Source organism: Talpa europaea (genome assembly GCF_964194135.1).
Source record: "Talpa europaea genome assembly, chromosome: X".
In the NCBI taxonomy this organism is placed as follows: Eukaryota; Metazoa; Chordata; class Mammalia; order Eulipotyphla; family Talpidae; genus Talpa; species Talpa europaea.
Window position 1 is genome coordinate 35,310,232 of NC_140081.1, and position 12,728 is coordinate 35,322,959.

The following is a 12,728-nucleotide window of genomic DNA, read 5'->3' on the forward strand; positions in this document are numbered from 1 at the left end:
TTTCCGGATGGACCGGCGGTGCACGTTTAAAGGCCAGTGGTGCGCATGCGCGTTATGGAGAGAGACCGGAAGAGGAGCTGGCGTTGTTGGGTGGTGGGCCTAAACTGACACCCCTTCGATGACCTCACCTCTGGCGCGAGCCCCGCCCCCACGGCCACTCCTCCCGGGTCTTTCCGGTGCGGACCACGGAAGATGGATTCGGGTTCCTGATTGGGAGGAGCCCTTTCTGCTCGCCCTCAGGTGGTGGGAGTCGTATTGGGCTCTTCGTTCTAAGCGCTGATACAACTGGGGCTTTGAAAGAAGGAAGGCAGGAGGGTGCTTACTCCCCTGGGATTATGGGTTTTTAGAATCCTGAGTCCCAAGAAGAGGATGGAAATATTTCGCCTAAGATTATGCGTAGAGATCTCCCAGATGGTGCTTCCATTCTTAACTCTCAAGGAATCATTGTCAATCAACATTTTAATGAACACTTTCAAAATGTTTTGTATGCACTTCCACCGTGTGCACATTTGTGGCATGTAGTGCTACAAATTAAACCTGTGTGTGTATGTACACATACATACATATATATATATATATATATACAATTGGATGTTTAACAGCAGCGTATTTATTACCCTTCCAGTGCTTATCATATGAAACACCTTGTGTTTGCCCATTTGTGAGCCTGCTGTGTACTTTTCAAACGTGTGTACATGGATTTATTTGTGCATAGTCCCCATTATGCATTTGAGTATCTATTGTGTATACAGCTATTGTGATGTGCAGCTTCTAAATTTATTGGACCTATGAATGAACATCAAGCCAGTAATTTTCTCATACATCAGGCATCTACTGCATTTGAGGATTATTTATGTTATGTTATTAATCAGTTGTGGGCCTACTGCATACAGTTTAGAAACCTACTGTGCACATATTAGAATATTTGTGCACATGCTGATTTAAGTGCTTATTTTGTGTTCCCCCATCAGACTAACTTCCTCAAGGGCAGGGACCTTGTGGCTTATACATCCATAGCACTTAGAATGGTAAGCAGTAAATTAATGTTGCATAAACAAAATTACATATGTATTTTTGAGGAGCTTTAGTGTATAGTGGCTGAAAATAGTGTATACTCTTTGCAGACATTTCCTGTGTATATTTAACATCTGTTATAAGTTTGAATATATTTCAAGGGGATGGAGAGTGTCATTCCTTCATTCAGTTAACTGTTTCTCATCACATACTGTGTCCCAGTCAGGTACATCTTTCTGCCTACTTTAGGACTGAGCTAAGGACATCCTTTCTGAGGGAATGGAGCACATATAGGTAGGAACTCACGGGCGGGGGAGGGGGAGTGTGTGTTGCAGAGAAGTCTGACTTCTAGTACTACCAGCTCTGTCATTTTCTAGTTATGAGAACTTGGGCAAACTTCTGAAACTGAAATGAGGATGGTAATACCTACCTTGCAGGATTGTTGTCCAGTATCTGGCACATAGCAGCCCCTCAACATCTGTTAACTTATTTTTCTAGGTGTTGGCAACCAATATGTCAAAACTCATTAAGAATTTCTTTTGTGCCAGGCATTGTGCCAGTGAGTTCACATTTTTTAATCATCTCAATCCTTATATTACCTTTAATGTTTGGTATCTTTATTCCCATTTGGCTTGTGAGGAAATTTGTCCCAAGAATTGGAAATAGTGACATCTTTCTAGGTTTCTAGGTATCAGAGGAAGTTTTCATCCCTTTCCCCTAGAAACACAGGTGAATGAACCAACTGAACAACTCTCTGGATAGGAAACAAAGCTAGGCAAGGTGATATTAACAACAGTAAAATCACTAGCATCTCCCATGTGTAAGCATCTGACAGCCCACACAGCTCTTTCATATCAATTATTTCCTTTAATCTTTGTACCAGTCATGGGAAAGATGTAGGTTGATTTTCCCATTCTGTAGATGAGAAACCAATTTCCAGAAAGAGTAATTTGTACAGCTGTTACACAGGAAGTTGTTGACTCCTGGTCAACTGTTCTTTCTGTAATTTGCCCTCATCAGGAATGAAACTGGGAAAAAAAGGGGTGAGGAGAATGAAGAAGGTGGGAGAATATGCCTAGGCTGAAGAAAATTTGGTATTTCCATCTGGAGGCAGCTCAGCAAAAAGCAAAGAGCATGAATCAAGAGTCAGGAGAGGGCCTCCCTGGTGGCGCAAGGGGTTAAGGTGCAACCCATGACACTATCCGCAGCTGCTGCAGCACAAGTTTGATCCCCGGCCAGGGAGCAACCCACAGCAGACCTCTCCTGACTTGCCCACTGCTCCCCTCAGCAGTGTGTTTCAGTAGATCTGCCTGTTCTGTTCCCCACTCTGTCTCTGGTGAATCCTCTCACACCCTCCCATACCTCTGGCCTATACCCCAGTTCTTGTATGCAAAAATAAATAAATCTTTGGAAAAAAAAAAAAAACAGGAGACCAGTTTGGGAACTCAGCTCAGCCAAGACTCCCCATAGCCTTCTCTGAGTTCCTTAGCTCAGACACCTGAGAACAAATGGAAGGGGAATTGGAAATTGCATACAGTCTTTGAAGTCAGTCAGAACCAATGCATTCACAGATATTTATTAAATTCCTACTATGCACTGGGCACTGTTCTGCGCACTGGGAATATATGATGACCAAGACAGACATGGTCCCTGCTTTCCTAATGCTGGCATTCACCCACCGATGTCTGCCAAGTATCTTAATCTTCCTAAGCCTTGATTTTTCTTTTTATTTATCCAATGAGGTTAAATAATCCCTTCCACACAGGGTTGTTATGTAGAGATAAGGATGACTGCCATGCACCAAGGGCCAAGTGCTATGAATTAAATCTTATTACCCCTTTTTAACAGATGAGGAGACTGAAGCTCAGAGAAGTATAAACTTACCCAAGTCACATGGTTAATAAGTGGCAGAGCCAGAATTCAAACTTAGGTCTGAGTGCCTGTAATAGTCTTAGACGGTGCCCTGCCCGCCACTATCCTGAGTAAAGTATTCAGGAAACAGATTTCCTTGGGTTTTGCTAGGGACCAACCTAATTCTGGACACTGAAGAGTTAAAAAATGGGAAGCACCAGGAAGTTCACCCTGGAGGAAAGACTGGCTTGGCTTACCCACCCAAGCTGAGAAGAGAGTCTGGCATGAAGCTGATGCCAAGCCATGACTGGAAGAGTTGGCTGGGCTCCTGACCACACTCACCCCGTCCATGTTTTCTGGAAGAACTGGATGAGAGTAACTTTATATCTCACTTGTTCAATTTGTAAAATAGGGTCTCTTCCAGTTCTAAAATAGGTATAAGCTGTGCGTTCTAACTTCTAAATTGTTCTGGAATCTATCCCTTTCTCCCCCATGCCATTTTCTAATCTATTCCCTGCAAGAGCCAGTTACTAACTCTAGCCTGGGTTTAAAAAGCATCCTCAAGAGATGTGGAGAAAAAGGAACTCTCCTACATTGCTGGTGGGAGTGCAAACTGATCCAACCACTAGGGAAAGCTGTGTGGAGGTTCCTCAAACTACTACAAATGGAGCTACCATATCATTCAGCAATTCCATTCCTAGGAATCTACCCAAAGGACACAAAAAACATTCATTCAAAAGGATACCTGCACCCCTATGTTTATTTTATTTTATTTTTTTGTGTGGGACCCTTGCCGGCGGCCGGGGAACGAACCAGCGCTGCAGAGGCTGCAGGCAGCCTTGCAGCCCAGTGCTCAACCGCTGCACCACCAGGAGAGGCCCACCCCTATGTTTATTGCAGCACTATTTATAATAGGTAAGATATGGAAACAACCCAAATGCCCAAGAATAGATGACTGGATCAATAGATGACCGGTATATATACACAGTGGAATATTACTCATCAATCAAAAATTATAAACTCATGCCATTCACAGCAACATGGATGGAGCTAGAAGGGATCATGCTCAGTAAAATAAGTCATTAGGAAAAAGAAAAATATTGGATGGTTTCACTTATAGGAGGACTATAGGGGAACCAAACAAGGGATTGGGGGAAAAATAATAACAAAAAAAAATCAGCAATTGGGGGACTATGGTGATGGTGCACGGATGAATTGATGGTGGGAATTCTATGGGGACTACACCTGAGAGGAGAAAGCAAACATTGTACAAAAATGAACAATGATGTAAAATATATGATAATAAAATATATTAAAAAAATAAAAAGCATCCTCAAGGTATCTCCATGAACTCATGGTTATAGGTATACATAATACATATGTATATAGAAATGGATATTATGTGCTTCATAATAACAATGATATATTCAAAATAATCCCAAATAAATGATGATGGTGGTAGATTATAACTCATTGAGCAAAACAAAAATCTCCAACTTCACACTGATATAAATAAATAAGGGAAAAGGGAAAGTCCTCTCTTACAAGAATGATGAAGTTAGAAAATCATCGATAAAAGTTTAACCTTTCCCCAAATGAAAAGAGCAAACTCTTAAAATATAGGTATAACATTTAGTACCAAATTCTTGGTTCCTAAATCCCAATTTCCATTAAATAAAAACTAAAATGCCTTAGAAAATGCTGACTCCAAAGCTAGGGCAGCAAAAGTACAAGATGGGTCTGGAGCATCTGGTAGGGCCAGAAAACAAAGCAGTGCTCAAAGAACTATGGAGCTCCACCCAAAGGACACGGCAGCCACCTCAGAGGTTTCTGCTGGTCAAACCTGGACACACGGAACATCAAAATAAAGATATTAATGGGTTATATAGAACTCACCGGATAAAATAGACAACCATGAGTTCATGAGGCTAAACATAAATAAATGTAAGTGAAGGGAAAGTTCTCCCTTATAGTGGAAAGCCAACTAATATGTGTCAAAAGAATGATGCCATTTAGAAATCACCATTTGGAAACCTGGAGAATCATCTGTGAGTGCTAAAACTGGTGTGAGGAGTTACAGGACATTTACAGCAGTCCCTTCTTATCCATGAGGGATATGTTTGAAGACCCCCAGTGGATTCCTAAAACTGCAAATAGTACTTTATTTTTTATATACTGTGGTTTTTTTCATACCTACCTACAATACCTATCTATGATACATACCTACCTATGATAAAGTTGAACTTATAAATTAGGCACGGTAAGAGATCAACAACACTAATAATAACACAGAATAACTGTAACAATACATACTGTAATAAACGTCATGTGGATGTGGCCCTTTCCCTCAAAATAACTTCTTCTAAGTAGTATTTTTGGGCTGTGGTTGACAGTGGTAACTGAAACTACAGATAAGGGGGACTACTGTGCATAATTTCAATGCATCACTCCACAATGTACTCCCAAACGACAAAAGGAAAAACAGTAATCTTACAATGGAGGCACTGTGTATCCCAGTGTGACCCCTGGTTTTATTTTAGGTCCCCCTGAGGTGGGGGTGAGACAGCCTGTGAGCAAGAGGAATGAGGATATGTGCACTGTCCTTATCGATGCTCTGGGCTATGTGGTGGCCGATGCCGGGGCCGCTGTCTCCCACTCCTTTCTCACTATTCCACTAGCATCACAGAATTGCACACCTGCAGGCTGTTGCAAATACTGCTCCCTCTGACAAATGCCCTTCTTTACCAGGCTCATTCCTGCTCCCCCTTCAAGACTCAGCTAAAATCCCCAAGTTGAGTTTTTCCCTTCTTTACCGCCCCCCAAATGTTGTGCTTCCTTCTAGGCCTGCACTTTTAATATATAGTATTGACATTATCCCTGCTAGGCTGTCCACTCCTGAAGGTCTTGTGCTGCCCTGTCCACTGTGGTGACCATGTGGCTATTTAAATTAAAAAAATGTAGGCCCCCAGTTGCACTAGCCACATTTTAAGTACTCAGTAGCCAATTAAATAAGTCAACCAATGCAATGTGGCTAGAGGGTTACTATAGTAGATGACACAGATATAGAATGTTTCTATCATCACAGAAAGACCTATAGGATCATACTAGTCGAGGTCAAAGATAAGAACTCTATATGAGTTTCTAGGAACTTTGGCCTTTGTTATGTGTTGTCCCTCCCAGCCATATCCCCCAAAAGACTGGTTATATAACCTTTGAAATGATGTCAGTCAACAGGCTTCTTGTCTTCAGGTTCCTCAAAGAAATGAGGAGGTGAGGAGTTGCACTATCCCTCCCCAGTCTGGAAGGTGAACTTCCTGGAAGAGGGGAGGTTGGGGCAGAGATAGCCCAGTGCTGGGCCTGCAATGAAGAGGAGAGCTTAGGAAAGAGATGGAGCTGGAAGCATGAGGAGGTCTCAGAGAGTACACAGGTTATATCAACTAATAAATCAACCAATGAAAAGATACCTTACTCTAAGATTTAGCTTAGAAAGAACTGATCAACCATTCATTCATTGAAATCAACAAAAATTTTAGCATCATCAGTGCTGTGTCAAGTATTATGCTGGGCAATGTTCTGAACAGAGATGATTCAGACCAGTGTCACCAGCAAGCCACTTATGGTCTGGTGGGGAAGATAGATTATGGCATGAAAGACCTCAGAGAATGTGATGAGGGCACATTTTTGACAGATGAGTCCTCTAAGTCCATCAGCATCAGGGATGTTGGGGGGGGGCACCTGTGGGCAGGGATGGGGAGGTGCAGATAAAATGCTGAGGTTAGAAATTTACACAGAGGCCTTTTCAGGGAATAGTGAGTGGATGGTCCAAGTGTGGGTGAGGAATGAAAGTTAGGACTACAGAGATTGGCTGAGATCACATATTGGAGCATCTCCAGTGTCAAGACAAGGAGTTTGCACTTGATTCTGTAGGTGGCCAGGAACAGTTCACTGTGTGTCTAGCAGGAGGTAGGTATTTCATATGTATCTATTAATAATTTTCCTGCAAGATCAGGCTCCTCATTTGTAGGTGAAAGATGGGCTATATAATTTGCCAAAGGCAACACAGTCAAATCTGTGACAGAGCTGGGATTTGAGTACTAAAAGCTGAGCTCTGGGAAGACAAAACCAGCATTGAATAGAAAGTGGGAGAAGGGAGAACAACCAAATGGCAGTCCAGTTTGGTTCACCAAGGAAGGAACCAAAAAGATGCTAATTGGACTTGATTTTGGACCCTCTGTGTCTAAGTTCTTTAAACACTCAGGTCTGGTCCTTACAGGGGCCTCAAATGCTTAGATGGCCCAGATGTTGCCTTTGCTTAAACAAGCATACGGGGAAGAAAAGAAAGACTGGCTCAAGCTGCTAAAGAGTAGTGCCATTACGCAGCGGTTGAGCGCTGGGTTGCGAAGCTGCCCGCGGCCTCTGCGGCGCCGGTTCGATCCCCGGCTGCTCCCAGGTCACTGGAGGAGGGTCCCACATGGCGCGCAGACCTCTCCTGCCGCCCGCTGCTCCCCTCAGCAGTGTACTTCGGTCCTTCTGTCTGCTCTGCTCCCCGCTCTGGCTCTGGTGAATTCTCTCACCCTCCCACGCTTCTGACTGTACCCAGTGCATGTATAAACAAAACAAACAAACAAACCAGCAAACAAATAAAGCATGCCTCTATAAAAAAAAAAAAAATTTAAAGAGTAGTGCCATTAAACCATTCCTTGTTAGAGGTCATTCCAGATTATAAGAAGGTACCAAAGGTATGTACTTACTGCTGCTTCTGGAGACCCTGCTGATCCTAACCAAGAGCCATCACTCTGCCCCATCAGTGGTGCTGGAAATATGTTCATTTCATAGGGAGGCAGTTTGGGGGGCTGCTGGTAAGGGGTCTGGCCTAGACGTCAGAAACCCCCATCCTGACTTGATGTGTAGCCTTGGGAAAGACCCTGCCCATCTCTGGCCTGTCCTCCTTTGTAAACTAAAGAAAGCCCAATGATCTGTTATCTAACATCCTACAGCACTCTTATATTGTGTCCAGCCCTTGGCTTCCTGGACAGGTCACCGCCCACCCCCATTCTCAAGAACAGGAATGTGGCTAGCAGCAGGGAGGGGAGAATGGAGGGAAGGGCTCCAGGGCAAAGCCAGATCAGCCACAGGAAGGGTGAGAATAGATGCCACAAGAGTAGAAGGAAGTATCTGACCCATGGAAGGACGAGAAGGGAACTAACTTGCTGAGCACTCTAAGCTGACTGCTTCACATAATCATGTAATCATCACAACTCCATGAGGAAATGACTTATCACCAAGTTCCAAACTGAGGAAACCGAGGCTCAGAGAGGGTACCTCTCCCAAGTGCACATGGCTAGCAAAGGAAAACCCCAGGATTTCAATTGGGCCAACTGCAAAGCCCATACTCTTGCCTTTCTGTCATGCAAACTGTGAATGAAAAGGGATAGAAAGACCTCCCTCATCTCCTCCTCCCACCCACCCAAAGCATCTTGCCCACCCAGTTGCCTGAGCTTCTAACATTACCACCTCACCTCCCTGGGCTAAGGCCTCTCTCTCCCTGGGCTCTGCCACGGGGGAGGGGGCATAAGTAGGAGGCAGAGGCGGGAGGTGAGCACAAGGTCTTTTATGCGGCATCAAATATACATTCTTATATACAAGGAGGAAAAAAAGACAATGCCTGAACCCCATCTCCTCTCCAAACAGCCCTCCCACTGCTGCCCGTCCCCACCCCCAAGCCCTGGGGTCCCTTAGTACAGCCAGGGTCTGTCTGTTTTTACTGCAGCCAATGATGGAAAGGGGAGAGGGAGGCAGGAGCTGAGAAAGGAGTTGGATGTGTAGGGCAAGAAGAGGAGCTGGGGCATGTAAAAAAACATATTTATAATAAATAAACAGGGCTGGAAAGGGACTAGAGAGGCAGCAGAGATTTTGACGTACAGGACTCAGGCATCCTGGCTCCCAGGCCCTGCTCTGATGGCTTCAATCTCTGCCTCCGGAAGCACATCTTGGGCTCGTGATGGCCCTCTGGAAGCCTCTCTCCCCAGGGCTGGTGCTGGGTACCCTGCCCCAGCGAGGTTTGTGTGTGGGCAATATCTATAAAGTGCATTGTCTTCAGTTGTAGGTGGGGGAGGTATAGGGAATGGGGGGGGCATGCACTATGGGTGAGGGAGGGCGTTGCCCTTCTCATCCCAGACCTGAGCCCCCCCCCACCCAAGAAAAAAAACCTGTCTAGATTTTGATCAGGGTAAGAATGTTGCAAGGAGAGGCAAGGTCCTGGAGCTGAAGAGGCCTGGGTTGGAACCCAGTGGAGAAAGGGCATAGACTGGCCCTGGAGAGGAAGCACTGCCCCATCTGGGGGCCTACAGAAGTGGGGGCATACCCAGTGAGTACACTGACAGTCCATGAACTCCTAGAGACACATGGAGGTGTGTTGCCTGGCTCTGAAGTCAGAGTGTGGGCCAAGCCAGCTGAGGTTTGACCACAACTCTACAGAGCTGCCTCCTAGCCCTGTGCAGCTAGAGGAATCCCAGGGAAGCCTTCACCTTCACCGCTCCTGACCCTGCCCTTCCCTACCAGTCAGAGCTGATAGGGAGCTGACATTGGCCCAGAGGTCTGAGGCCACCCAGTTAGACCTGGGGCGTGGGGAGAAGGATGAAGAGAGGAAGAAGAGGATGAGGATCTCTGAAAGGTCCTCACCACTCCCCAGAGCTAGAGAGCCTAGCATCCAGGCTTCAAGTGGCAAGGATCCTCAAATCTGGAAGGAAACCCTGTGGCAACTGTCAGGGGTTAGAGGAGAGGTCCGAGGCAGGGAGGAAGTGGGGAAAAGAACATTTCCATGTGTGTATATATTTTGGAAAAACTGAGGAAGCAGAGAAGGTGCAAGGTCCTTCTCTTATAGAGTCCCCAGACCTCCCTGGGCCCCCCAGCTCACTCTCTCCATTCATCAGACCACGGTGCTGATCCGGCTTGGCTTGGACTTGGGGTTTGCAGAGGGTGGATTGGCCGTGCCAGGGGGACCAGAGGCGTGCAGTGGGCCGTGGGGGGAGGTGGGAGGCAGTGGTGAGTGCGGGGTATGGGGTGAGGGTGGAGGTAGGGGTGGGTAGGAGGGGTGGGGTGGGATGGGTGAGTGTGGTGACAATGGCGACTGTGGGTGGTGGGGATGGGAATAGGAGCCCCCTGGTGGCCGGGACCCAGGGCCCCCAGTGGCCCCTGTTGCTGGCATCATCTGTGGGTGGTGGCTGAAGATGAAGTGCTTAGGGCCCTGTTTGTGGGCTGGAGGGTGCTGGGGGGCAGGACTGTACAGGGGCAATGGGGAAGTGGGCTGGTGCAGGGGGTGGCGGCCATGTGGAGCAAATTGAGGGTGTCCACCGGCTCCCCTTCTGGGAGCCCTGCCTGGCCGGCCCAAGGTATAGTGCTGCGGACCTGGGACTGGGCCATGGGCATGGAAGTGGCGATGTGGCCCCACAGGTGGGGCTGAGGCGGGAGGTGGTGGAATGGAACCCAACTGGGGCAGGGGTGGGGGCTGCTGAGGAGGTGGGGGGAGAGGAGGTTGCTGGGGTGGGAGGTAGGGCGGTGGGGCAGGGCCTGGTCCTTGGCAATACTGGGCATGCAGGGCCTGGAGCTTGGACTGCCCATCAGGCAGCACCCCCAGGCCACCATGGCTGTGACCATGGTGGTGGTGGTGGTGGTGGTGGTGGGTGGAAGAAGCAGATGAAGAGGAGGCAGAGGCCTGGCCAGTTGGCGGTGGTGGCATCTGGAGGGGCCCCTTGCCCCGCTTGCTTCCAAATAGGGAGCCCAGGAAGGATGAGGAGTTGGAGACGGGCCTCTGGCTCTTGTACTCCTCTGGCGGCGGGGGTGGGGGCGGAGGTGGCATCCTCTGGTGAGGGCGTGGACTGCTAATAACAGACCCCTGGAAGGGGGAGGGGGGGGAGTCAGGCCAGTCTAGAAGTCCTAAACCCCCAACCCTAAACTCCACCCCGTCCCTGAGGGCTGGAGCTAGGAACCGCCAGGGCATCATGAAGACCAAGCGACAGTCCTGTACTTGGGCGTGGAGCTCCCCATCTTTTAGAGCTCTGCTCCACTATATCCTCTGAGCCTCAGCTGGGAGAGGAAGAGTCAGTAGTGCCTCCTCCTCATCCCCATTTTGCAGGCAAGGAAAATGTGAGACAGTGACTTGCTCAGGCTCAAAGAGCAGGACTTGGAGGTAAGAGCTTCTCATGATCCAACCCCCAGGGCATCACTACTTGAGGTCAGAGTCAGCCCTGGGGTAGAGAGGGGGTTCTGGAGAGTGGAAGACAGACTGAGAGACAGGGAGAGTGAGGACAGACAGAGTTGAGGACAGATGGAGAGAGTAGTTGGCTGGGAGAGGCAGCCCACGGCTCCCAGCAGGGAAGAGGGGGAAGCAACAGGTCCCCTCCTCCTCTGGAACTCCACAGCGGGTCAGGGCTCATGCAGAGGATAAGTGGGGCAGGAGCTGACACTTACTTCGATGGTGCTGTCCAGCGATCCCACGCTGTTACGCCGCCCCCGCTTCCCTGCACCCACAAGCAAGGAGCCCAGCGTCAGAGCAGCAACCCCCCTCCCCACCCTGCTGGGCACCTGGCCTGGGCCCCTCCCGGGAAAGACACCCTTATTCCCTTGCCCCCGTTGAAGAGGGGGAGGAGGTGGGAAGGAGGAGAGTGGAGAAGGAGGATCAAGAGGAGGACAAGATGGTGGAGGAGGAGAGGTGGTACTGGAGAGATAGAAGAGGAAAGAGAGGAGAAGGGGAGCAGCAAGAGAGAGGGGCTAAAACTGTGGCCCCACTTCACACTCCCTGGCCCAACCCCTGGGCTTCACCTGTTCTGACTGGGCTACCAGGCCCCCTGCAGCACAATGCCCAGGATTCTGGATGAAGGCAGGGTACGTGCAGGTGTAGCAGGTAGAGGGAAGGCTGGCGGTAGTGATAGGAGGTAAAGAGGAGGACCCCCAGTCCCGGTCTCCCCAGCCAGGGCAGGGGCCCGGGAGACTTGCCTGCGTCAGAAAGATCTCGAAGGGAACTGCTGAGTGCTCCCCTTTTGAGCCCATCGCCTGCCCCATATGTGTCCTCCAGGCTGCTGCGGGCCAGTGTGCCATTCATTGAGTCCTTAGCCCCACCGGGCTGTGAGGTATTAGGCCGCATCAAACCTTTCTGCTTCTCCAGCTCCGCTGAGTGGCAGTGGGGGAGATGGGGAGCAAAAGTCAGGAACAGGAGTGAGAAACCACCTGACTGCCCCTAGTCCTCTATGGGCCTTCCCCTCCTCCTCACCTGTTCTGTCCCCAGGTCTGTCCCCCCTGGATAGCCTTAGCTACATCTCCTAAGTCCCAGCAGCACCTCACCTTTTCTCACAACATCTCCTCTGGCTCAGTCTTCTTTTTGTCCTTCTTAGGTCCTGCTGCTCCTGCCCTTCTCCCCTTCCTTTCACCCTTCTCACTTCTACTCTCCCTTGCCACTCTCAGTTTGGCCTCCCAACCATCACTGCCTTCAAAGTGGAGCTTCACAGTGGCTTGTTCTGGCAAGGACGGATGGCCCTTCTAGCATATGCCAAAAGGCAATCTTTCTAGAGTCTTCTCAGTTCTCAGATACCTTGATCCAGAGCACAGGGCTCCTGGAAGGACAGGAGCAGGAAATCAACAGGAATCAACAGCTGTATTATGAGCCATCAGTATGCCATACTTGACCTCACTCAATCCTCACAGTAGTTCCCAGGTTAAATATCATTGTCCACATTTTTTCAAAAGAAAAAACTGAGATTCTGAGAAGTCCTAGAAGCTTGTGCAGGTTTATACAGCTGGGAATAGTGGAGGCCATACTCTGGAAGCAAGTCTACCTGGGGCTAGAGCCCATGTTCACCCAGTCTCCT

The 12,728-nt window shown here is 48.5% G+C and overlaps 1 protein-coding gene across 4 annotated transcripts in view; it reads right to left on the minus strand.

Moving 5' to 3' along the window:
- Positions 1–9,793: 9,793 nt before the first annotated feature.
- IQSEC2 (IQ motif and Sec7 domain ArfGEF 2) overlaps positions 9,794–12,728 on the minus strand; it is a gene marked incomplete at both ends in the record, with an annotated part of 81,388 nt that continues 78,453 nt past the window's right edge. For all 4 annotated transcript variants that reach the window (XM_084258759.1, XM_084258758.1, XM_084258757.1 and 1 more), the window contains 3 exons: positions 9,794–10,759; positions 11,335–11,384; positions 11,860–12,033. In XM_084258759.1, coding sequence (XP_084114885.1) covers positions 9,794–10,759; positions 11,335–11,384; positions 11,860–12,033 — 1,190 coding nt within the window. The remainder of the gene's footprint in view (positions 10,760–11,334; positions 11,385–11,859; positions 12,034–12,728) is intronic.